General features: G+C 44.1%; 1 protein-coding gene across 1 annotated transcript in view; it reads left to right on the top strand.

The window, feature by feature from the left end:
* The window catches only part of KAPP (kinase associated protein phosphatase), a 105,069-nt gene that overhangs the window by 29,120 nt on the left and 48,439 nt on the right, over positions 1-27,510 (top strand). The window contains exon 7 of the mRNA XM_087377982.1: positions 18,325-18,460. Within this exon, the coding sequence (XP_087234108.1) occupies positions 18,325-18,460 (136 nt within the window). The remainder of the gene's footprint in view (positions 1-18,324; positions 18,461-27,510) is intronic.

The raw sequence follows: 27,510 nt of genomic DNA, 5'->3' as shown, positions 1-27,510 counted from the left end.
CGTCTGATGTCTGCTGCTGAAAACATGTGCTCCTGAATCATAAGGATGTCCACTGCCCGCCCTATCACTGCTCTCTGCAACTCCTGTCGGAGCATCATATATTGCGGTTGGCTACAATCACGGTCGTGGAGCCCGTGTACGTTCCAACTTACTATGGTCCAGCTCATGAGGACGGGGGAGTCGGGAACAAGGCTCTCCTGTGAGTGGGTGCCTATCCTAGAAAGACTGTCTTGTGTGATTTTGCTGGGGGTTTGGAGGGCGAGTAGTCAGTGTTTGTGCGGCGTTATACTAGGGTGGATACTGGCTCAATACCGATCTTCTGTGCCCACTTCATCATGAAGGAGGCTTCCACCTCGAACAACTCCGCCCGCCATCCTCCACAACAGGGTGTGAAGGGTTGTTGTCCTAGTTGGCCAAATAAGAAGGACGGGTAGATCTGCAGGTCGTGCATGCTGGGGGGTGAGACCACGAACCACCAACTTGCCTAGGAGGGCTCTACTCTGCATCTCCGTATCAATGATACCCAAGCCTCCCAGTGCCTACGGCATGATCACCGTGGCATGATCACCGTCTGCCAAGCTACTCGGGCTCTAGTGTTCCTCGTGCCATCTGAACCTGCCCAAAGGAAGTTCCGTACCAACCGTCAAAGCTGCCCAATGCATCCTCTGTGAAAGCACCAGCAGGAGGCGATATACGAGGCCGTGGCAAGGACCTGGTTTGCTACTAAGGCGCAACCTGCTAGAGAGAGTTTGACCGATCCAGTAGAGAAGCTTGCGCCAAACACTCTCAAGGATCGGGGCGATCGGCTTCTCTGCTGTAATGTCAATATCAACTTGGCATCCGAGGTATCTCGCTGTCTGGCCCCATGGTATCCATCTGAAGCCAAGGTCACTCCCCCACTCACGGATCTCCTATGTCTCCTCAAAGCCTGTGAAGAAACCTATGGATTTTGTCCAGTGGATCCGTGCACCTAAGACCTCAGAGTAGATAGCCAGAACGCCCCTGACTCTCCCCAGACTCGCTGTGGTGCCCTCAACATACAAGGCTGTGTCATCTGCAAACTCCGAGTCAAGCAACTCCTCCTCCTGTCTGATTGGGAGCCTCAACCGTGTGAGGCCCACCACTTGTGAATGCTTCTATGGCTAGTGATCAAGCATTTGCTGCCCATCACAAATAAAAAGGTAAAGGCAAGGTTTCCGTTGGAAAGCCCTCTCATTCCCATGCTGATCATTCACATGGTGCCTCTTCTTCAGGGGATAACAAAAAGAAGAAGAGATGTAATTATTGCAGGAAACCTGGGCATGATATTTTTGAATGCAGAAAGCGCATAGCACGTGAAAAGAAAAAGAAAGAGTCTGGTCTTGTAGTATCTGGTTCTTGTAGTGCAGAAGATCGACATGAGTCCGCTAATTTCGCACAAGACCAGCATTGGGCTTTCTTGGTTACATGTCAGTATAATCTTGATGTTTATGATGCTTGTATGGCAGTTTCAGATGTTTGTGATGCCTGGTTCTTTGATAGTGGTGCTAGCAAGCACATCACTTCCTGCAGGAAGTTATTCAGCTCATCGGAACTTACATCTAAGGGGGGCAGTGTCACATGTGCCAATAATACATCATATACCGTGAAAGGTGTTGGGCAAGTTGGTCTTACTTCTGTCTCTGGTGGTATTGTTACTCTAGAGCATGTGCTTTATGTTCCAGGCATTCGTAAGAACCTCATTTCTATTTCAGCCATTGCTACATGTGGCTTTCAGGTTCTTTTTGATGGTGTGAGGTGTGCAAGTGTATGATGCTATACATGCCTTTACCATGGTTTTGACTGGCACATTGTCGAGAGGTCTTTATAGACTTGATGCATATGAAAGATGTTTAGATGATGATGCTGCGCTTGCTGATGCACATGCCTTTGCTCTTGATTCTACCATGGCAGATAATCATTTGTGGCATGAGAGGTTTGGACACCTCAATTTTGGAGCCCTGGTGAAGTTATATAAGGAAGATATGGTTGTGGATCTTCCCAAAATGCATATGCCTACCAAACATGTTTCTGAACCATGCTTGCATGGTAAGATGCACCGTGCTGCGTTTCCCAAGGATAGGAGAGTTGGTGCTTCATACAAGCTTTATCTGGTTCATAGTGATGTTTGTGGACCCATGAGGGTTGCAGCTCTTGGGGGGTTCTACTATTTTGTTACTTTTATTGATGATTTCACCATGTACACTTGGATTTTCGCATTGAAATCCAAATCTGAAGTTTCTTCATGCTTCAAGCACTTTGTTGCCTTGGTTGAGAATGAGAGTGGGCTGCACATTGCTCACCTTAATACAAATAGGGGGGGTGAATACATGTCAAAGGAGTTTGCTAGCTTTTTGGCTTCCCGTGGCATCAATCATCGATGCACGGTACCTTATACTCAATAGAATCCCGTGGCTGAGCGGAAGAATAGATCAGTGATGGAATTGGCCAGATGCATGTTGAAAGGCAAACATTTGCCTAATAAGTTATGGTTGGATGCGGTCATGTGTGCAAATTACATCTTGAATAGATGTCCTACAAAGGTATTGCAGACTATCACACCTTATGAGGCTTGGACGGGTCGTAAGCCTTGCATTTCACACATGAGGACTTTTGGATGCTTAGCTTATGCTCATGCGCCTTCACAGAAACGCACTAAGTTGGATGATAAAGCTGTCAAGTGCATTTCTCTTGGGTATAGTTCAGAGAGCAAGGGCTATAAACTATATCAGCCCTGCACGGGCAAGTGTTGTGTGAGTCGGGATGTTGTGTTTGATAAATCTTCCCACTATGCCTTTGCTGGACTGTCAAAAACTGCTTGTTGTTGATGCCCTTGACATATTTGACAGCTTAATGCCTTTGTTTTCATCTGATGCTCGGGATGATGTTTCATCTGAGGTTGTACCTCCTCCATCTGTTGGTCATTTGTAGCCACATGTGCAGCTAGAAATTCAGCCTGATATGCCTATCATTGATCAGGATCATTTGCACAGGGCTCTTGACTAGGAAAGAGCAGAAATTAAGGAGCCCAAAAAGGTACCCCGTTGGCTCCTTGACACATTAAAAGATAGCAAACAAGATACTCCTTTGCCAGCTCGTACGAGAGCAGCTGTTCGGAAAGAGCATGCTAGTTTTGTTGCTTATTCTTTAGTTGCTACAGCATGCAATGAAGAGCCCTTATGTCATCAAGATGCCTTTCAAAATGATCGTTGGATGAAGGCCATGCAAGCTGAATTGGATTCTATTCATCAGAATAACACTTGGGAGTTGTGTGATTCGCCTTATGGCAAGAATGCCATTGGAACTAAGTGGGTTTACAAAATCAAAGGGAAAGCTGATGGTTCAGTGGACCATTACAAAGCCCGTCTTGTTGCTAAGGGCTATGCTCAGGAGCATGGCATTGACTTTGGTCCACTTCCAGGATTACTACTATTCGCATTTTTATTGCCTTTGCTGCCCACTTTCATTGGCAGATACATCAGCTTGATATTAAGACAGCTTTCCTTCATGGGCATTTGCAGGAAGAGGTCCATGTTTCCCAACCTCTTGGCTTTGAGGTTGAAGGTTCTGAAAGCAAGGTATGCCGCTTGAAAAAGGTCTATGGATTGAAGCAGGTACCTCGGGCTTGGTATTCAAGAATTCATACTCATTTTCTTACACTTGGCTTTCAGAACAGCCATATAGAGGCTACCCTTTACATCCGCAAGCGTGGGACAGATTTGCCGATTTTAGTCCTTTATGTGGATGACATGCTTGTGACTGGGACACATGCTTAGCAAATTGCAGATTTTAAAATTGATTTGCAGCAGACATTTGCTACGGCTGATCTTGGTCTTCTGCACTACTATTTGTGTGAGAAGATGGAGAGTGAGAGAGAGCAAGAGAGTGAGAGCTGAAAGCTTGGAAGCTGAAAGCTGAGCTGCAATAGAAGAGTGTGAAGAGTACAACACAATGAATGAGAGATAAGGTTTTGTCCTAGTGACAAAACCTTAGTAGTCACTAACCATAGTTAGTGAACTAACTACGGTTAGGGGGAAAAACCTCTTAAAGAGGGAAAAGTGCCCCTAACTAGCTTATTAAATTACATTGGTCACTGCTGAATTATATCTATAATTCATGTACAGGGCTGATCAATCACCAAACGGATATAAGTTCAGGGCACTGCGAAATGCCTCAAACTTTTCACGTGATAGTGCTTTGGTGAAAATATCTGCAACGTTGTCATGTGTGGACACAAAGATCATACTGATCTCTCCTGCATGCAACTTCTCTTTGACGTAGTGATAGTGAACCTCAATGTGCTTCCTGCGAGCATGAAACACTGGATTCTTTGCCACTGCAATGGCACTCTGACTATCAGTGAGAATTGGAGAAGGACCCTTCAAAGACAGATGAAGATCAGCAAATAGACGTCGCAGCCAGACACATTCAACTATTGCTGTGAAAGCTGTTTTTATGTCCAACTGATGAACATTCCACTCAAAATGTGCAGCCATTGCAATAACTGATCGGATGGTGGTCATCCGAGATGTAGGAGCAAATGTCTCCTCATAATCTATGCCCTTTTTTTGAGCATAGCCTTTAGCAACCAGCCTTGCCTTATATCTGTCAATGGAGCCATCTGGCTTCCGTTTGACCTTGAAAACCCATCGTGTGCCAATGGCATGTTTACCCGGGGGCAAGTCTACAACATCCCAAGTCTGATTTTTTGCAATGGACTGCAACTCATCGTGCATGGCATTCATTCAATGCACATTGTCCTTTGCCTCTTCAAATGTGGCAGGTTCCTCCTCATCAAAAAGAGCACCTGCATATGCTGATTCCACTGAATTAGCACCTTCCATGTGCCTTGCTGCACTGCGAGTCCTGCCAGGTAACGGAGTATCTATTTTACTCTCCCGGAGAGTCTGTAACAGCCAGTTTGGGACTGTTTTTGCTGCATGTATGTCTGCAATTTCTTGCTGCACCACGTGTTCCACTGCTTGTGGAGGGGGCAAGACATCCTGTGGCGGAACTAAAGCATTTGGAGGTTGCTGTAAATTCTGATTTGCATCAGAAAAATCAGCAGGGGAACCCAAGGCAATGGGTAGCAACCCCTCAAAGACATCCTCTGAAGAAGAAGGCATTTGAAATTCAGCCTAAGTGTGAGCTGAATTTTCAGCAAATATCACATCTCTACTTACTATGATCTTGCGTGTAGCACGATTGTAGAGACGGTACCCCTTGCTTTCTGCACTGTACCCAACAAATATGCACTTAATGGCTTTATGTGACAACTTGTGCCTAAATTCAACTAGCACATGAGCATAAGCAAGGCATCCAGAGACTCGGAAGTGATCCACTGAAGGCTTTCTATCATTCCAAACCTCATAAAGAGTTTTTGTTTTTAAAGCCTTAGTGGGAGCCCGATTCAAAATGTAATTGGCACACATCAAACCCTCAAGCCAGAATTTGTGAGGCATGTGTTTGCTTTTCAGCATACATCTGTCCATCTCCATGAGGGTTCTTTTTTTCCTCTCAGCTTTGCCATTTTGCTGAGGGGTCAGCCTGACTGTGAGCTGATGCACAATACCCTTGCCTTTCAGAAAAGCATCAAATTCTGTAGACAAGTATTCCCCACCTCTATCTGTGCGCAATGTCTGTATCTTGAGTCCGGTTTCATTTTCAACCATGGTTGAAAAGTGTTTAAACACTGTGAACACTTCTGATTTACGTTTCAGCCCAAAAACCCAAGTGAAATTGGAGTAATCATCAATAAATGTAACGAAGTAGAGATGACCACCCAACGATGGAGTCCTCATGGGACCACAGCCATCACTGTATATAAGCTGTAATTTGCGGACAGCTTTAACTGAACCATCCTTCTTGAAGGGGATTCTATGCATCTTGCCTAAAATGCACCCTTCACAGGCATGTGGAGGAGGTATCTCAAGAGGTGGCAATGCATCAACCATGGAATACTTTTGAAGTGTCATCAAGCTGTTGTAATGCATGTGGCCATATCGGGCATGCCATAATTCTGCATTCTGCATGGCAACTGTAGGGGTAGAAACTGCAAGAGCATGGGCTGCTCTTTTCTCAAAAAGATCAAGCTGAAAAAGCCCACGCAGCAGAGTACCAGATAACCTTAAGGCATAGTCATCTTCTTTGTCTCGGACAACACATTTGTCATCCTCAAAGATGACCTGAAATCCAGCTCTGTTAAGAGTGGACACTGAAAGAAGATTTTTGGTTATACCAGGCACATATAAGACATCTGAAAGTTTGAAAATTGAGCCATCAATGGCAGTGAGTTCAACATCTCCTGTGCCATGTACTGGATATGATGAGTTGTTGGCACAAGTGACTTTCTTACCAACTGGAGGTGGATGCAAGGAAGTAAAAAGACACTTCCTAGAAGTGATGTGCTTGGATGCACGGCTGTCAAAATACCAAGTGTTCAGTGTTTCATTGACACTGAAAGCAGATGCATCCGTAGAAGAGTCATAACTGCAAGTCAAAAATGCATATGTATCATCACTGCAAGTGGCTGTACTATCCCGAGCATCTGGAGCAGCCAGCCTAGAATCTGAAATGCAAGATAAAAGGCATAATCCTGTCCAACAAAGTTGGCTACAGCATCCCCACTGTCAGATGCATGAGGAGCTGAATCTGAAACAGCCATACCGGAGCTGTTTTTCTTCTCTTTGGCAAGCCTTTTCCTGCATTTTGCAATGTGATGACCTGGCTTTTTGCAGTAGTGACAAAAACCCTTCTTCTTGGGCTTACTTGCATCATTTTTAGCCTTTTGTGAAGGCTGTCCTGACCCACTGGAAGGCTGATTTACTGATGTCTTTGCCTGTCCCTTTGTTTTTGATTTAAACTTTGAGAGCATGGCTTGTTCACTTGCACGTGAAGCCAAGTTTTTCCTGGTTTGCTCTTCCGGAAGCAGAAGTCCTATCAACTCATGAAAAGTGAGAGGATTTGCACCCCCCCTCAATGATAAGTTCAGCGAGGTATGAAAGCTGAGATAAGACTCAGGAAGAGAATTCAGAGTGGTTGTAATCATCTCTGAATCAGGAATAATTTCATCTATATTTAACAGTTGTTCTCTGAGATCCTGTAGCTTTGTGAGGTGGACTGACATGGAGTCACCCTCTTCCATATGTGTATTACTTAACTCTCTTTTCAAGAAAGATACCCTTGCATAATTCCGGGCTGCATACATCTTTCTAAAATATCCCACGCTGCCTTGGAGGTCTTACACAACCGGATATGCGGAATGATAAATCTTTTCATTGAAAGAGAGATGCATGACAAAGCTAAGGCATCCCGTGAATCCCATCTCTTCTGATATGGAGTAGTGGCTATAGCTGCACCAACAACTTGTTCAGCAGCTGCCCCTTGTGCATGACCTCTTCCACCTCCTTGCTGAGGAGGGGTATTAGGTGCCATACCTGCTGGTCGGATCTCACCCCCATTCACATAATCCCATAAATTGCGAGAAATCAGAATATTGCGTACCATAAAACTCCAGAGGGAGTAGTTGGTACCATCCAACTTGTCTTCCTGTGAAAGACCACCGAACTGGAAGTCATTCTGATTTTGCTGGGCCATATCTGAGAAAGAGATTTAAGCAGATACAAAACTGAATTCCCTCACTGGGAATGAAATGCACAACTCCCAAAAAACACAGCGAAGCATTGGCTGTAAATGCAACTCAGATTTCTGTACTTGCACTGTCAGAAATCTGTCCAAGCATCAAAAACTCTCCAGAATCTGCCAAAAGTGCTGCAAAACACTCCAAGAAAGGTAGTATGAACTGAAAACTCCAGAAATTGCTCTCCCAATACAAAAGCCCCAAAATAGGCCTGAAATTGCAACCGGAAAGGGGCAAATTGATCAAAAGCCCCAAATGTTGCAAGAATTGCGCTCTGTCTGCAAAAGCCCCAAATTTCACTGCGAGATTGCAATGTAATTACAAAATCCCCAAATTTCTTCAAGAAATTGTACTGCAGAACTGAAAGCCCCAAATTTCGAGCTTGAAATTGCAACCAGAAAGGGGTACAAGTACAGAAAGCCCCAAATTTTGCAATTTCAGCAGAAAACCCCAAATTTCAGACGAAATCTGCAATGTTTGCTCCAAGTGTAGCTCCGAAACTACAAAATGATTGCAATGTCTGCAACAAACAAAATGACCCAAATGTACTCCCAAAAAACTGAGCCAAACAATGGCTGTTTGCAAAATGCGCTTGCCAACGATCACCTGCGAGTTTCTCCTGTACGAAATCAAAGGACTACCTGCTATACGGAAGCAGGTCTAGTACGGAAGTACTGTACGGCTGACAATATGGAAAACGTACGTGCTGTACGGAAGTACGGAAGACATCGAGCTGTACGGCTGGTACGGCACTGTACGGCGAACCGTACAGTCTGACAGCGAGCTGTACGGACGCGATGTACGGACGTTACGGTACGGACGCAGGTAAGGTACGATAGGTACAATACGCGATGTACGACGAGCAGGTACGGTACACGATGTACGGCGAGCAGGTATGGTACGCGATGTACGGTGAGCAGATACGGTACGGTATGGCAGGTAAGGTACGCAGGTACGGTACGGATTTTGAGTCTGTAGGTACGGAAGGTACGGATGCAGTTGGAGCAGTACGGCAAGCTATAGGCTGGAGCTGAACGGGGAAGAAGCTGTTCGTTTGTTGGGACGGGGTTTCTTTTAGGAGGGAGCGGGATCAAATGCTCTGATACCAAATGTGAGAAGATGGAGAGTGAGAGAGAGCAAGAGAGTGAGAGCTGAAAGCTTGGAAGCTGAAAGCTGAGCTGCAATAGAAGAGTGTGAAGAGTACAACACAATGAGTGAGAGAGAAGGTTTTATCCTAGTGACAAAACCTTAGTAGTCACTAACCATAGTTAGTGAACTAACTGCGGTTAGGGGAAAAAACCTCTTAAAGAGGGAAAAGTGCCCCTAGCTAGCTTATTAAATTACATTGGTCACTGCTGAATTATATCTATAATTCTAACAATTCGGGCATCCAATTTGCTAGCAGTAAGGGGGGCATTTTGATGTCACAATCCAAGTACATTGGACAGCTTTTGCAGCGTTTTCAGTTTGAGGATTGCAAGGCAGTATCCACACCATTAGAGACTGGTTTTCACTTCTCTTCTGAGGATGGCAGCGGTACATATGATGTCACTCTCTATCAGCAGGCAGTTGGTTGTTTGATATACCTATGCCATATGAGACCTGATGTACAGTATGCTGTCTCTCAGTTGAGCAGATATATGCATAGCCCATCAATGCACCATTGGCATGCCGTGAAGTGTGTTTTCAGATATCTCAAAGACACTCAGCATTTAGGCCTTCTTTATGGGGTTGATACTTCACTGTCATGCATGGATTCATTGATAGTGATTGGGCTGGTTGTTCTAACACTCGTGTGTCACATAGTGGCAAATGTTTTATGCTTGGTACTTCATGTGTTTCTTGGTTCAGCAAGAAGCAAAGTACAGTTGCTACTTCTAGCTGTGAAGCTGAGTACAGAGTAGCTTTTACAGCTACAGTGGAGTGTGTTTGGCTTCGGAAGCTACTTGCAGATCTTTGTGCATGTCAAACTGCTCCTACCGTCATCTTCCCTGATAGTCAGAGTGCTTTGGCTGTTGCATGGAATCCAGTTTTCCATGCTCGCACAAAGCACATTGAGATTCACTATCACTATGTTAGAGAGCGATTATCAACAGGTGATATTGAGTTGTCCTATGTTCCCATTGAAGACAACCACCCGGCAGGTTTCCTCGGAAGAATGAAATTTCTTGGCTCGCGAAGCGAACAAAAGCCAAAGGCTTCGTCGGGGTCTTTGACCCACGAGATAACACGAAGAGTTTTCATCATTTAACCTCGCAGATTTTCTTATGAAGGCTCTACCTCGACCTAAGTTTGAGGCTTTTTGGCAGGCTTTAAACTTAGCACCTCTTGTAACTTGATCTGTTGTACTCTGTACAATCATAGGTTGCTATATCCCTACGGGACGAACATGTGCAACCATGACACGAGATATTTAGGTATCCTGAGTCATGTCCAGGATTTTTCAGCCCATACCATGGAGGGGGGTTTGTAGGCCATCTCGTGGGCTATCCATAGATGCCACTTATACCTTGGTATGTGCCTTGTAGGCCTAGTTATAGTCAGTTAGGACTATTGGTACAGTTAGTTTATGTACCATCTAGGTCAGTTAGGACACTTAGTCCAGTTAGGGTAGTTAGCCCTAGGGTTTTGTTATGTTGGCTCTCCCTTGAGCCTCCACACTTCAATTTTGCAGCAATCTATTACAACATCTCATTTTTCTCATTTCCATTGCTTCCAACACCCAACAATTTGCTCTAGATCCTTTTGTACGCTGATGATGATGTGTTCCTAGCCTCGTCTGCTGAGGGGCTCCATAGACACCTAGATGCACTATTGGCTTTTTGCGAGTCTCATAACTTGAAGGTCAACCTGGGTAAAACTAAGGTTATGATCTTCAACACCTCTAGAGCAGTTGCGCACAGAGAGCAATTTACTTTTGACGGGGCACCAGTTAAGATCGTTTCATCATACACATATTTGGGGGTTATCTTTTCAAGACCTATCTTCATGATGAGACCGGTGATGCAAGCAGGTCTAAGTAGAGGTTACGCCTCCTTGGCCGACTGTAGAGACAATGCTTCCACTTGCACTTTTAGGACTGACGGAATAAGGTTCTCCTTTTCGACTCCTTGGTCTGACATTCGGGCATGTATGGTAGCACTTGTTGGGGACCAGACCTCTCCGACACAGAGTGGACTCAAGTCGAGAGATTACAAGTTCTTCTACTCTCACGGATGATACACAACAAGCCATCTGTTCCTCATCAGATCATTCAGGCTGAGCTCGGGGTATCCCCATTGCAACTAGATGCGGCATTCTAGACTATCATTTACCTCTACCGCGTCCGTGCGTATGGCTCATGTACCATAGGGAGATGCAGGCTACCTTGGTTGGCACTAACATCTTCTATGGCAGTAGCAGCTCAGGGTGATCAGAGATGTTCGTATGCGTGCACATGCAGATGGTTTGAGAGATTGGGTTTTCATATAGACAGGCTGCCACCCTTTTGGTACAGCATTGATGCTCCGTTTGTCCCGTTCCGGGGCAACAAATTCAAGCCAATCATCCGGGAGGATCTCCTACAGCTACACACATTCGAGACATGGATGGCACAGACAGAGCTCCCTGTGAAGCTCAGCTTCTATCGGGACCACTGCTTGCACATTTCAGCAGAGGGTTTCATCATTCCACTAGGATACACCCATATCCACCTACCACATTCACTCAAGATTGCCCTTGGACAGTTACGTGTGTCATCGCACCAGCTTTGTATCGAGAGCGGGCATGCAGAGGGGATACCCAGGGAGAGTCGCATCTGCACATTGTGTGTGAGTGCCATGAGGTAGAGTCAGAGGAGCACTTTCTTTTCCATTGCCTAGTCTACTATGAGATTCGTGGATGATACCGTTGCCTTTTCACAGAGAGATTCGAGGGCCTCTCCAGACGACTCCTATACCCAGATCAGAGATGTCTGGCAGCTTTTATTCACGAGGTAGTCTGACATAGAGACTGTCTCATCATATCGAGGAGACAGGAGCAGGGGACCATGTTCGGCCCATCTCAGAGTACAATCACAGATTTCTTCTAGGCCGAGTAGGTTGCTATCCCGGCTATTGCTAGTAGGAGAGGGAGAGACCCTCAGACCGACACGCGGCACACCCGGCAGAGGACAGACACACAGATCACACTCACTGACATATTCTCCATTTTCAGACTTGGGGTTACAATGGCGCTCGTCAGACGTCGGGTAGCAGCCAGGAAGGCACATCAGGTTACTCATCCAAATAGTAGACAGCGATCCATTACAGGCTTCTTGCCTACATAGCCCAGTCCGCGGTTGGGTGCAGCTTAATGCTCCATATGCCTATTATATTGTATTGGATCAAACTGTGTCTCCACATGAGGAGGATGATTTCAGGATGGCTGCATATGATTTTGATGGACATGTGTTATGATAGCATTGACTATGTCTACACAATTTTCTAGCATGAGTTAGGATGCTTGCTTAGTAGCTCCACCCTTTTGCTCATTGTATTAGGATATTCTTCAGTCTCATAGACCCATTGGTCTTTAGCAGACTTTAATAAACTTTCTTTCTCTCTCGGTCTTTCAAAGACTTTTAATAAACTTTCTATTTTTCTCTCTCTTCCTCTCTCTCTCTCTCTCTCTCTCTCTCTCTCTCTCTCTTTGATTAGTTGTTGGATTTATCACGGTCACCTCCCCACCTGTGAGCCCCCAAATGCGGAGGACATGGGGGAGGTGTATCAGAATCATGTGTTGAGAAAGAGAGATGCCACGTGGGCAGGAGAGAGAGGCTGCCACGGGGCAAGTGAGATGGAAAGTAGGGCTGCCGCCATAGTGGATAGCAAGAAAAAGCTACTGTTAGGAGACTGTATGGAGGCTGTACAGATGCATGACAGCACACTGGAGCAGGAATATGACTGCTGCAGGGTAGCAGCAGCTACTGGGGGGTTGGGGCTGTCCGCTGTCCATACGCCTGGCTCCAGGGCAGCACAGGCCTGCAGAAAGCGACTTCAAGGTGTAGCAGCAGATCAGAGCATTATAGCGTCAGGTCAGGGCAGTACAGCACGTCGGGGCAGACAAGACAGTACCAGAACAGTCACAGCTGTGTACGGCTGCCACATGGCAGTCAGGCGGACCATATGGAGTAGGTACAGGTTGGGAGACTGGTTGGGCCCGTTTGCTGACTGGGTCATCTGATGCGGGGGGTCTCCAACCATATATAAAGGCCCCTGGAGGGGCAGTCCATTCATTCAGTGTCTGGGTCTTCTGGTGCCTTAATTTGGACTGCACATCTAGCAGCAGGGAGGTCCAGAAAAACATTCACAAGAGCCAGTAATTCTGGCTGTCTACCAGGGCAACGGAGAGGCCAGGAATAATCAGGATTCCGGAAGTAGATCATCCACGTACAGAGCAGTACACTGCACATAAGGTTTACAGGACCTAAAAGGTTACTGGAGCAATCAGTTTGCAGGTCTTTATCAGGAAGAGAAGCAGCAAGGAGTGTCCACAAGTGCATCACCACGCAGCCCACTGAAGCTCTAGAGAGCACACTGGCTGACAGAGATTGAAGGGGTAGATGACAATCCTGAGTGGTCAGGGGTCCACATCTAGGCAGTACGTTGTACACTAGATGGTGACACACTGAGCACACCCTTTTGTATCAGGTTTTGTCCATTTGTTTGCAGCAATCTTCAATACATAATCTATTGTTCTACTCTATTGTTGCACAACTCAAGGATCTAAGTCTATGTCTATCCGTCTGCATTCACTTGTGTACACATCAAAGAAAGAAGTGAGATTTGAAATAGCATTGTCTGATTTCTGGGCAGGCGCTTACACATCTTTCGCTGCGGGGAGTGTTAGCTGTAGCAAGCAACCTTCACCTTTGTTTTCTAACATGGTATTAGAGCCCTGAGGGAGACTCACAAGTGCTGGAAGCTCGAACCTTTGGAATGAGATCTCAGTTCAAACTTGTAGAAATTATCTCCTACATCTAAAGGGCAAGTACTCTTGTGAGACGGAGAGTGATCAGGATTCAGACAGGTATACGCCCCCTAAGCCCCCTTCACATCCTCATCATGGCTGGTAGATTGCCCATCCCAAGCTTTGGGGAATCAGGTAAGCTCCACCGAACTAACTACCCTCTCCAGAAGATGAAGGTCCGGAGCCACTTTGCACTACGGATGATGTGGGAGATTACGATGCGAGTGGAGCTAAGGCTTCAAGGTATCAAAAACGCTGTGGTCGGGGTAGTGGTTACACAAACGGATCCTGATCCAATAAGAGATTGGGTACCCAAGGGATGCAAACACCCTGGCCATAATCATTGGCACGATTGTGGACTTGGTCCTACCCCATATTCAGCTGGCAAACGCTGTGTTTTCAGCATGGACCACGCTAAAAGACATGTAAGAGATCAACAATGCAGCCAAAATCCTTGACCTAGAGATGGAACTCTAGACAATGCAGATGGAGAAGGGGGACATGGTAGAGGATCACATCATTAAAATGAAGGTGGTGAGGGATCAACTGTTAGCAGCTGGTCAGTTTGTAACTATCGTGATTGCAAGACAACGGCTGGCACCATGAGGAGCTAGGGCCTCTACTTTTGCTGGAAGAAACTCGGAATGGCTTGGTGGATGTTTGACTTGGCAAGTTACAACATTCCTCACTTCTGGATAGCATAATCTGCAGCACTTGGTACTTGTTGTGGAACTCCAACTATAGTGGGATTAGCTGGCCTTAATCCACAACTTAACTGTAAAGGACTCAAACTTGTGGATGAATGCTTTTCATCATAGGCGGGTGTGGTGAAATATTTGTTTTTGTCTTCCTTTAAGATTTACCTTTGTTTTATGTATTTTTTTGGGGGTTATTCATGTTGATCTTCTTCTACTTTCTCTCTTCATCTTCCTTGTTTGGTTTCATAGAGGGAATGAAGTAGGGATTGTGGATAATTGTCATACACTCTCAATTGCAACCTATGGTCGAAATTCTTTTTAAGTGTTATGAGTAGCCCTAACAGCAAGAAAAGACAAGGCTTTGCTTCAGCAAGATGAGGCTTCATTTTCCGGAACGAAGAAAAGATGTTATAGATTGTGATTTAAGAAAAGATATGCGCAAAGGACTATGCTAGAAAGCACAGTAGTAGGACATCTTCTTGTATGGCCTGCTAAAAGCAACCATAGCTCGATTCATTGGAAGAAGCCTTGTGAAGCACTTACAGATCTGAAATTGTGCATCTTGCAAACAATAAAAAGACACAAGATTGGTAATTTGGTATTTATTTACATTGCTTAGTAACTCATAATCACCGATGAGTGATTATGAAGAACACGTGTTGTTTCACTTGCCTCTTTAACAATAACTGCTCGATAGTAATTACTAACCTTATTTACCTTTTCACATCAAGAGAAGGTGCTTGGAGCCCGTTTTGAGAGGAGGGGGAGCCTCATCATTGCTTGTTGGCTTTGCTGAGAGATAAGGATGTAGGTCCTTTTTTCGTTGGTTTGTGATTTCAATTGTGCTTTTAATTGGAGCTATTAATCGTTTGCTTAGAAGTGGTAGGAAGAGATGAAGGAGGAGTATGATAGTATCAAATAGAACAAGACTTAAGAACTAGTAGACTTATCACTAGGCAAAATTTTCATTGCCAATAAATGGCTCTATCAAATCAAAGCCAAGAGTGATTGTATATTATATAGTATAAAGCTATATTGGTAGTAAATGAATATGTACATGGGAAAGGTATAGATTATGACAAGACCTTTGCACCTATAGCCAAGCATAATAGAATCATATTGATTGTAAGCTTTGCCACTCATTATATGCCAGCTCATTGCCTTAGAGTATCTTGGAAACAGGTGTCACGTGCTAGCAACCAAGGTGGAGAGCTAATAGAACTAGTGGAATTCTCGATCTGTGTGAGTGTACCATTCCTTGCAGAAATGCTCCCACCTTTCGGCGGTCTTCCTAGACCCCTCCATAGCCTTCTTCCAAGGTATAGATAATATCGTGCCAAATATTGACAAGGTTGGCTGTAGGGCAAGTGTGCAGCCGCCCCCCCCCCCCCAAAAAAAAAAAAGGAAAAAAAACTACAACTTGCTACCCAGATATTCCAGGTAGTGATGTTGGCGTCTGTCTCCCAAACTCCAATCTTTGGAGAGAACTTGGGGTTTTTCTTGAGAGGGAGGGACCGAGTCTTGAATATCCAAGTGGGTGACACACTATCCATCTATCTCTATAGGTTTGAAGAGACTCTCAAAAGGGGGAAAGCTTGTTGCCTCTGTGACAACCAAGTTGCCATGTCGTAGGTGATAGCCACAGTCTTGATGGAGCACTATAGATGCTCTAAGCCCCTAGACAGCTCCACATGCAAGAAATAAGAGATCTTCCTTGGGCAAAGGCTGAGACCAAAACTTGGGAAGGACCTAATTTGGGACTTGTTGCTTGAGCAAGTGTCGCCTATGTGAGGGGGGGCAAGTTGACGCCTCCTATTGAAGTCGTCTACCAATGGGGGCGGTACAACAGAAGAAAGGAACCTATACTACTTGCTGTGAGTACTCAACCTTGAATGGCTAGAACGACTCGCTTTTGCCATTGTACCTCACACAAGGATCTTCCCTCTCGTAGTGAAAGGGTCAATGGTGGACCTCTATCCCAAACGACCAAACACTTTGGTTGTCTGTCATTCCAGTGAGTCCATGATCTTATCATCCCGTGGATCTCTATCTCCTCATTTTGGATCCATTTGGAGTAATGGGCCTGAACCTATTACAAGAAGAAAACTTTGAAAGGGACTTTGTCCTAGAGAAATGATAGACCCAATGTGGAGGGTCATGGCATTTGGGTTTCCTATGAAGCCCCGCTCACCGTCCCTCTGGGATGTCCCCTTGAATCTCTTGAATCTTGCTGCTAGCTGCTTTTACTCTTAGCCTCTCCATGGGTTGCTAGGGGAGCCAATTCTAGGCCCCAAAAATAGAAGTTGAGGATGGTACCCACATGTGCATTTCAATGCAAATCTAATCGCCAGTAGTATCTCGACATGTCAAATAACAAATACAAGTAAATTCTATAATGTCTATAATAAAAACTCAACTAGGTACATATAAGAAAGGATAGAAAATAGTGGTAACATACCTTGATAGGGGCAATTAGTGGCGGGGATGGTGATACAACTACTGGTATTGCACCTCCGATGGTAGAAGGGGTGGATGGGGGAGCCTAAATGCAACAACATGTAAAAAATAAGATGTGCTTCCACAGATTTGGGATTGCTTTGGGATTACAATAGGCATAAATGGGGTTGACTTAGGAAACAAGTGTATGAGGCTTTCATACATGATGCCTTTGACATGTGACAAGTCTGTTTAAGCATTGACTCCATTTGCCTCACCATGATAACAAGATCTGTCATCTCCTAGACTTAACTAACTGTTTTAGCCATTTTCTCACGGATTTGGGATGGTGGACATATACATCAACAAGAATAAGGGGTGGCATAGGGTTTCAGGTTTTAATAATGAGACGAATGTATAACACCACTCTAGAATCCATATTCTGTTGACATGCGGCTATGGATGCCATGTCAGCCTTATCTAAAATATCCATATCAAATGAAAGCTCTCTACTCTAGAATCCATCTCCGTTATGTGCAAATACAATATGCATATCAAACAAAAGCTCTCTGATATGTCTATCTAACGACCAGAGGTATTTCATTACCTCTGGGAATAACAGGAAAACACACTCTGAATTCAGGGTTATCTTTATCTAATGCATATGATGTGGGGTAATTGGTAGCAGTAGTTAGGTTGGGGGAGATTTTTTTCGTTCATGTCATGTCTAGATCACCTTAGATTAAGCTTGATTGAACATAGGAAGGATGCTGGCTTAACATAGAAGGTGGATTCGATAGTGAAAGACATGCTTTTCTGAGAAGCCATACAAAATACCAAATATCCTCTAGAGGTGAGAATTTTAGTCAAAGGCGATTTTTTAGGAAGGTGGGAACTTTAGTTTTGTATCAATTATTAAGTCAAAATCTATAGCACGAGGCTCTTGCCTGTCTCTGTCAAAGATTTGAAAAATCAAACATAGTAACATTCAAGTGTCCCAATGAATGTGGGAGGATTCATTTTACTGGCTTGAAGAATACTTCAAAAAAATTTAGGACAGTTTCTTGCCCTGGAATTTGAGGTAATAGTTCATCAAGACCAATTCAGAGCTAAAGAAAATATTGGCAGAGCAAAGTTGCAAATGGCAGCTGAGATTTAAGTTAATCTATTATGTTTAGCTTTTGGAAAAGCTCTGTATTGTCCAGAAGCTTTCCCCCAAGACAATGCTTAGCTTCTAAACATGGCTAGGCTAGGCATGCTGGGGGTTTTTGGGGTGAGGAGGACATGCTTTGTATTGCATGCCCTCTAGCTTTGCCATAGTTTTGTTTATTGTAGAAATTCAGCTTTGAAAACTGTTCATCTCAACTCTCTTTTCAAGAATTACCATTCAAAACCGTTGAGGGCCCTTCTTGTGATTAAAGGTGTGTTTCGTGAGACTTCTAGAACATCTTCTTAAAATAGAAAGGCACAAGTGATAACAATGCGATAGTCTGGTTTTAGCGTTCCTTTTTGCCTTTACAGTGGTTTGATTTGTGTTGTTCCCAGGATACTGCCCCAGAAGCTCTTCGATTTTCTTAGGGTGGATGCAAAGCGATCTGAGGTTCTCTGCAACTCTAATGCCACAGATGTTTTGAAGGCTGCATTCAATGCTACAGAGGAGGCTCTGGATCACGAGTATGAGGTTCCTTCGCCTGATTCCCTTCCTTCTTATGGTTGTGCAGAGTGTTATGATCATTTTAATATGAAGCTTCTGGTTTCTTCCTCTGATTTAGCTTATTTGGCCAGGGAGAGGGTTTGACATGCAAACCATTTAAGATATGCCCTGACCCTTGAGTATTTATAAAAATATCTTCATTATTTAGGAAGGAAAAATACAACAGACAAGGACCAATGAAAATCAAGTATTCCAGTATTACCTTTATGGAAGTATGCATGAATCTATTCAGTAATGTACATTACATGGGTCTTGTAAATGGTTAAAGTTGAAATATAAAAATATTAAGTGTGCAAAAACTCTATGCACATTACAATGTGGTTAAGATCGCCAATGCACGAGTGTTCACAACCTTCACTGCCTATGATATACAGCAAAACCACAAATTCATTATTTAAAGGATTACTTGAAAATTGATTCACATGGATATACTTTAAAGTTTACACTTATACACAGTGTGCAAACACCTGGAGTTAAACTGACTGAAGCAAACTGCTTTATAGGCTTAAGCATTACAAAGGCACACTGCACAACAATGTCAAAATGGAAAGTATTCTTTCATGCTAATTGGAACTCGGCTTCATGTGAGACATCTTTCTTTATCTCAACAAGCCTCATTGCTCTATCACGGTATGTTCTGGCATGAGCAACTAGATTTGGGGATTCTCCCTTTAATGCCTTTTTCAGCTCAATTGCTTGTGTGCATAACTGCAAGCCTTTGTTCTAGTACTCCATGCCTTACTCGAAAAAGGCACCTTTGACACTTCCTTGACTTTTCTAATCGAACGCTAAAGAGTGCAGTTGCTGTTTTGGGCCTCCCTCGGCCTTGTGCCTTCTTGTTTGATGCTTCACCTTGGCAAAATGGCAATGTGATAAGGTCCACCTAATGGCTACGAAAGTATGCTGAACCAACAGGTTCTTCATACCTTATTAGTGCACCTAACTTCTTCATATGTCTCGATGGGGCGCTGTCCATTATTTCCCATATTTCACTTGCCTAGGACAATCAAGAAGATGTGATCATGAGAATCAGCGATTGCTTTATGAGAAATTACCAAAGTGATTTGGCCTGGCTAGCCATGTTTACCTTGAAGATAGAACTATGGGGGCTGTCCATCATTTCCCATATTTCACTTGCCTAGGACAATCAAGAAGATTGCGACTATGAGAATCAGCAATAGCTTTTGTGAGAGATGGCCAAAGTGATTTGGCCTGGCAAGCCATGTTTACCTTGAAGATAGCACTCTTGCAAAAATGGGATGTAAATATGGTAGGGTCCATTTTGTAGCACCATGTTTGGGTTCCCCCCAAGGAGATAGATCCCCACACATTTTGTCATTATGGTGGGTGTAGAGTGAGCTCTAGGAGTTGTAAGTAGAATATGCTCTCCACTTCTGAATGTGCCATACCCTTGGCTACTACTATCCTCCTTAAGATCCATGGTTTTGATGGTGGCCTTGTGAGTAGAGAGTGAGTGAGAGAGAGCAAGAGAGAGTGTGAGAGCTGGAAGCTTGGAAGCTGAAAGCTTAGTTGCAATAGAAGAGAGTAAGAGTACAACACACTGAAAGAAAGATAAGGTTTTGTCCTAGTGACAAAACCTTAGTAGTCACTAACCATAGTTAGTGAACTAACTGCGGTTAGGGGGAAAAACCTCTTAAAGAGGGAAAAGTGTCCCTAACTAGCTTATTATATTACATTGGTCACTGCTGAATTATATCTATAATTCTAACACCCCCTTGCAGTGCTAATGTCATGTACAAGGCTGATCAGTCACCAAACGGATATAAGTTCAGGGCACTGCGAAATGCCTCAAACTTTTCACGTGGTAGTGCTTTGGTGAAAATATCTGCAACGTTGTCATGTGTGGACACAAAGATCATACTGATCTCTCCTGCATGCAACTTCTCTCTGACGTAGTGATAGTGAACTTCGATGTGTTTCGTGCGAGCATGAAACACTGGATTCTTTGCCACTGCAATGGCACTCTGACTATCAGTGAGAATTGGAGAGGGACCCTCCAAAGACAGATGAAGATCAGCAAATAGACGTCGCAACCAGACACATTCAACTGTTGCTGTGAAAGCTGCCCTGTACTCAGCTTCACATGATGAGGTAGCCACTGTAGATTGTTTCTTGCTCAGCCATGAAATGCAAGATTTACCCAAAAAGAAACAATTGCCACTAGTGGACTGCCTAGTGTCATAATCACCAGCCCAATCTAAATCACTGTAGGCATGCATCTGCAAGTCACCCCCCCTGGGAAATAGTAAGCCAAAAGACTTTGTGCCCTGCAAATAACGGAAGATGCGCTTAACTGCCTGCCAATGCATAGTTTTTGGGCTGTGCATGTACTTGCTCACCTGAGATACTGCAAACTGAATATCAGGTCTAGTGTTGCAGAGATATATGAGGCATCCAACAGCCTGACTGTAAAGTGTGGCATCAACTGATTCTCCTGCATCATGCATTGTGAGTTTCAGCCGCGGCTCCATAGGAGTGGCTATGGGCTTACACTCTTGCATGTTAAATCTGTCCAAGAGTTTCTGAACATACTTGGACTGAGACATAACAGTGCCACGTCTTTCATGAGAGAACTGGATCCCCAGATAAAAGTGAAGCAGCCCCAAATCTGACATGTCAAAGTTGGTCTGCAAATCAGCTTTGAAATCTGCAATTTTTCTTCATTGGACCCTGTGAGCAGTAAGTCATCGACATAAAGAAGGATGACTAATATTTCCCCCCCATCCATCTTGATGTAGAGGGTGCTCTCAGTAGGACTATTGTGCAGCCCCTTGCTGGTCAAAAAGGCATGTATCTTGGCATACCATGCACGAGGAGCCTGTTTCAGCCCATATAAAGCTTTGTTGAGCTTGCATACTTGAAGTGCATTTGCTGTAATTTCAAAGCCCGGAGGTGGTTTGACATACACCTCTTCCAGCAAGTCCCCATTTAAGAAGGCTGTTTTTATGTCCAACTGATGAACATTCCACTCAAAATGTGCAGCCATTGCAATTACTGATCGGATGGTGGTCATCCGGGATGTGGGAGCGAATGTCTCCTCATAATCTATGCCCTTTTTCTGAGCATAGCCTTTACCAACCAGCCTGGCCTTATATCTGTCAATGGAGCCATCTGGCTTCCGTTTGACTTTGAATACCCATCGTGTGCCAATGGCATGTTTACCCTGTGGCAAGTCCACAATATCCCAAGTCTGATTTTTTGCAATGGACTGCAACTCATCGTGCATGGCATTCATCCAATGCACATTATCCTTTGCCTCTTCAAATGTGGCAGGCTCCTCCTCATCAAGGAGAGTACCTGCATATGCTGATTCCACTGAATTAGCACCTTCCATGTGCCTTGCTGCACTGCGAGTCCTGCCAGGTAACGGAGCATCAAGTTTACTCTCCTTGAGAGTCTGTAACAGCCAGTTTGGGACTGTTTTTGCTGCATGTATGTCTGCAATTTCTTGCTGCACCACATGTTCCACTGCCTGTGGAGGGGGCAAGACATCCTGTGGCGGAACTGAAGCATCTCGAGGTTGCTGTAAATTCTGATTTGGATCAGAAAAATCAGCAGGGGAACCCAAAGCAATGGGTAGCAACCCCTCAAAGACATCCTCTGAAGACGAAGGCATTTGAAATTCAGCCTGAGTATGAGCTGAATTTTCAGAAAATATCACATCTCTACTTATTATGATTTTGCGTGTAGCAGGATTGTAGAGACGGTACCCCTTGCTTTCTGCACTGTATCCAACAAATATGCATTTGATGGCTTTATCTGACAATTTGTGCCTAAATTCAACTGGCACATGTGCATAGGCAAGGCATCCAAAGACTCGAAAGTGATCCACTAAAGGCTTCCTGTCATTCCAGACCTCAAAAGGAGTTTTTGTTTTTAAAGCCTTAGTGGGAGCCCTGCTCAAAATGTAATTAGCACACATCAAACCCTCTAGCTAGAATTTATGAGGCATGTGTTTGCTTCTCAGCATACATCTGTCCATCTCCATGAGGGTTCTATTTTTCCTCTCAGCTTTGCCATTTTGCTGAGGGGTCAGCCTGACTGTGAGCTGATGCACAATACCCTTGCCCTTGAGAAAAGCATCAAATTCTGCAGATAGGTATTCCCCACCTCTATCCGTGCGCAATGTCTGTATCTTGAGTCCGGTTTCATTTTCAACCATGGCTGAAAAGTGTTTAAACACCGTGAACACTTCAGATTTCTTTTTCAGCCCATAAACCCAAGTAAAATTGGAGTAGTCATCAATAAATCTAACGAAGTAGAGATGACCACCCAAGGATGGAGTCCTCATGGGACCACAGACATCACTGTGTATAAGCTGCAATTTGCGGACAGCTTTAACTGAACCATCCTTCTTGAAGGGGAATCTATGCATCTTACCTAAAATGCACCCTTCACAGGCATGTGGAGGAGGTATCTCAAGAGGTGGCAATGCATCAACCATTGAAAACTTCTGAAGTGTCATCAAGCTGTTGTAATGCATGTGGCCATACCTGGCATGCCATCATTCTGCATTTTGCATGGCAGCTGTAGGGGTAGAAACTGCCGGAGCATGGGCTGCTCTTTTCTCAAAAATATCAAGCTGAAAAAGCCCACGCAGCAGAGTACCAGATAACCTTAAGGCATAGTCAGCTTCCCTGTCTCGGACAACACATTTGTCATCCTCAAAGATGACCTGAAATCCCCCTCTGTTAAGAGTGGACACTGAAAGGAGATTTTTGGTTATGCCAGGCACATATAAGACATCTGAAAGTCTGAAAATTGAGCCATCAATGGCAGTGAGCTCAACCTCTCCTGTGCCACGTACTGAATATGACGAGTTATTGGCACAAGTGACTTTCTTACCAACGGGAGGTGGATGCAAGGAAGTAAAAAGACACTTCCTAGAAGTGATGTGCTTGGATGCACTGCTGTCAAAATACCATGTGTTCAGTGTTTCATTAACACTGAAAGTAGATGCATCTGTAGAAGAGTCAAAGCTGCAAGTTAAAAATGCATATGTATCATCACTGCAAGAGGCTGTACTATCCCGAGCATCTGGAACAGCCAACCTAGAATCTGAAATGCAAGATAAAAAGGCATAATCCTGTCCAACAAAGTTGGCTGCAGCATCCCCACTGTCAGATGCATGAGGGGCTGAATCTGAAACAGTCATACCTGAGCTGTTTTTCTTTTCTTTTGCAAGCCTTTTCCTGCATTCTGCTATGTGATGACCTGGCTTTTTGCAGTAGTGACAAAAACCCTTCTTTTTGGGCTTACTTGCATCATTTTTAGCCTTTTGTGAAGGCTCTCCTGACCCACTGGAAGGCTGATTTATTGATGTCTTTGCCTGTCCCTTTGTTTTTGATTTAAATTTTGAGAGCATGGCTTGTTCACCTGCACGTGAAGCCAAAATTTTCCTGGTCTGCTCTTGCTGAAGCAAAAGTCCTATCAACTCATGAAAAGTGAGAGGATTTGCACCCCCCCTCAATGATGAGTTCAGCGAAGTGTGAAAGCTGAGATAAGACTCAGGAAGAGAATTTAGAGTGGTTGTAATCATCTCTGAATTAGGAATAATTTCATTTATGTTTAACAATTGCTCTCTGAGATCCTGTAGCTTTGTGAGGTGGACTGACATGGAGTCACCCTCCTCCATATGTGTATTGCTCAACTCTCTTTTCAAGAAAGATACCCTTGCATCATTCCGTGCTGCATACATGCTTTCCAAGATATCCCACGCTGCCCTGGAGGTCTTACACGACCGGATATGCGGAATGATAGATCTTTTCACTGAAAGAGAGATGCATGACAATGCTAAGGCATCCCGTGAATCCCATCTCTTCTGCTCTGGAGTATTGACTGTAGCTGCACCAACAACTTGTCCTGCAGCTGCACCTTGTGCACGACCTCTTCCACCTCCTTGCTGAGGAGGGGTAGCAGGTGCAATATCTGCTGGTCGGATCTCATCCCCATTGACATAATCCCATAAATTTCGATAAATCAGAATATTACGTACCATGAAACTCGAGAGGGAGTAGTTGGTATCATCCAACTTGTCTTCTTGTGAAAGACCACCGAACTGGAACTCATTCTGATTTTGATGGGCCATTTCTGAGAAAAAGATTGAAGCAGATACAAAGCTGAATTCCCTTATTGGGAATGAAATGCACAACTCCCAAAAAACACAGCCAAGCACGGGCTGTAAATGCAACTTAGATTTTTGTACTTGCACTGTCAGAAATCTGTCCAAGCATCAAAACTCTCCAAAATCTGCCAAAAGTGCTTCAAACACTCCAAGAAAGGCAATATGAACTGAATACTCCAAAAAATGCTCTCCCAACACAAAAGCCCCAATTTGTGGCTTGAAATTGCAACCAGAAAGGGGCAAAATTACTAAAAGCCCCAAATTTGCAATTTTTGAACAAAAGCCCCAAATTTCAGACTAGATCTGCAGATCTGTCTATAAAAGCCCCAAATTTTAAACAAAATCTGCAATTTTGCTCTAGATGTAGCTCCGAAACTGCACAATGATTGCAATGTCTGCAATATACAAAATGCCCCAAATGTACTCCCAGAATACTGGGCCAAACAATGGCTGTCTGCAAAATTTTGTTGCCAAAGATCACCTGCTAGATCTCTTGTACTAAACCAAGTAGCTACCTGCTGTACGGAAGCAGAATAAGTACGGAATCACTGTACTGAAAACAGTACAGAAGTGCCGTACAGTTGGTACGGCACTGTACGACTGGTACGGCGAGCAGGTACGACGACAGATGTACGTGCAGGTACGGAAGTGATTGCAATGTACGGTGAATCTGTACGGGGAGAAACGATGCAGGTACGGCGATCTGTACGAAAACTATACGTACGTTGTACGGCGCTGCACGGAAATTGTACGGACGCTGTACGGCGCTGCACGAAAACTGTACAGAGGCTTTACGGGAGCTGTACGGAGGCTGTACGGATGCAGTACGTCAGGATTCCGTACAGTCGTACGGACTGTACGGACGAGTTGGAGCAGGCTGAAGCTTGAGGCAAAGGGCTGGAACTTGAAGGGAGCAGGGAGCCCGAAGCTCTTGAACCTGCTCTGATACCAAATGTGAGTAGAGAGTGAGTGAGAGAGAGCAAGAGAGAGTGTGAGAGCTGGAAGCTTGGAAGCTGAAAGCTTAGTTGCAATAGAAGAGAGTAAGAGTACAACACACTGAAAGAAAGATAAGGTTTTGTCCTAGCGACAAAACCTTAGTAGTCACTAACCATAGTTAGTGAACTAACTGCGGTTAGGGGAAAAAACCTCTTAAAGAGGGAAAAGTGCCCCTAACTAGCTTATTATATTACATTGGTCACTGCTGAATTATATCTATAATTCTAACAGGCCTCGCCATAGTTTCCTCTTCCTGGTACTTGCATAGAATAGGTCATTAAGAATGGATTTTAGACACAATGTCTGAAGATGGTTTCTCCATTTTGAGTTTCCATATTGAGGTTCTTCTGGTTGCAAGCAATGGCAAGCTCTAAAAACTCTAAAAAACCCAAATTCACTACATATGCTTGTCAAACTTCTCTAATAGATGTCTCAAAGTTGTTGAGTTATTGTTTCAAGGCCATGTTACGAGTGGTCCATTTGAGAGAGGGTTGATATTTAAATATATTTATGTTACATTTTGAATGATTCAATGGGAGTTATAACAGCCCTAATGTATATTAACTGCTCCCGGAGTGTAGAATACAAGTGAGCTCTAATATCGCTGGATACGAAGTAGACTTAGAAGAAAGATTTGAAGTCATAACTAGGATAGCTTGGTTCATAAGTTTTTGATCACAAATATGAAAAAAATAGAAAGTTTAAGAGTTGAAAAGTCAGCCTTGCATTTTGATTTTGGTTGGCTGAAATCTAAAAATCAAGGCCTTTGTAGATAGTTTTGGGAGTAATTTATGTCATTATTCATATCATATTGTATTTTGCTATTTCGGGAGTTATTTTGAGTAAGAGTAAATTTTTTGGGAAAATGAAATTGGGCGTAAGACCCTCCCCCCCCCCCCCCCCGCCCTCTCCTTCCCCAAACCTGCACACCACCACCACCACTCCCCACATCCTAATTTAGCAATGAACAGCAAAGATCGAACAACGAATAGGAGGACAGGTAGAAGGGAAGTTGGTGCTCACAGGAGTGAATATGGTTTGGTAGATTACATGGCAAGCATTGGAGTCTTTGGTGGATTTGAGCGAGAGTGAGCAACTGGAGCGAGGTCCTATTGGTGACATCCATTGGGCTGAGTGGAGGAGGGAATTGAGCTGTGGTGTTCAAAGGTTCCTTCTCGCTCAAGGCAATATGATCTTCTATTTTGTGGACCAGAGTAAAATTGTGCTCATCTCCTCTTTTGGAGTCTCTTTTCAATTGTTTTGCTCAATCATTTTATTGCAATGGTTGCACATACATTGTAACATACTTGTCTACCTGGTCAGGATCGATGCCATCTTCATATACTCACACCGTGAGACCACTTTCACTAACTTGCACTCGCAACGTTTTCGCTCTCTCGACATATTGTTTTCTTCCAAAGAAAAAAATCTTCTATCAAGCTTGAGAGAAAACTAACCATACAAACCAGCTATCCTTGTGGCCTTGATGCTGAAGTGCTGGCTGTTGTCCAGCCTACTTCTAGGGAACCCATGTCACTGCCTAGGGAATCTCAGAAACATTGTTCAACAACCAGGGTGTGGACTACCCAACCAATCGATGCCTTGCAAGTGTGAGAACTAGGCCTCTTGTTTTCATGTTAAGTGTAAAAGGGGGTTCGGGTTTGCTACTTGTGAGTTTGAAAGGTAACGTGACCCTTGGAAGTAGATTAGATTAGATTTTGTGTGACATCATTAGTGATGTGTGTGGTGTGTGTAAGATAAGGCCAGCCCAACCTAAAAAATGAGGCTTGTACCTTTCAATTTACAATCAATTGTTATTAGTATCATTTGCCTCAGTCCTGACTTCAAATCTAGTGCAAGATCCCTACTTGAGCTT

This window comes from Dipteris shenzhenensis, chromosome 1 (genome assembly GCF_047967505.1).
Source record: "Dipteris shenzhenensis isolate YYH24624 ecotype China chromosome 1, Dip_SZ_1.0, whole genome shotgun sequence".
In the NCBI taxonomy this organism is placed as follows: Eukaryota; Viridiplantae; Streptophyta; class Polypodiopsida; order Gleicheniales; family Dipteridaceae; genus Dipteris; species Dipteris shenzhenensis.
This window is presented reverse-complemented; position numbering and strand designations above follow the sequence as displayed.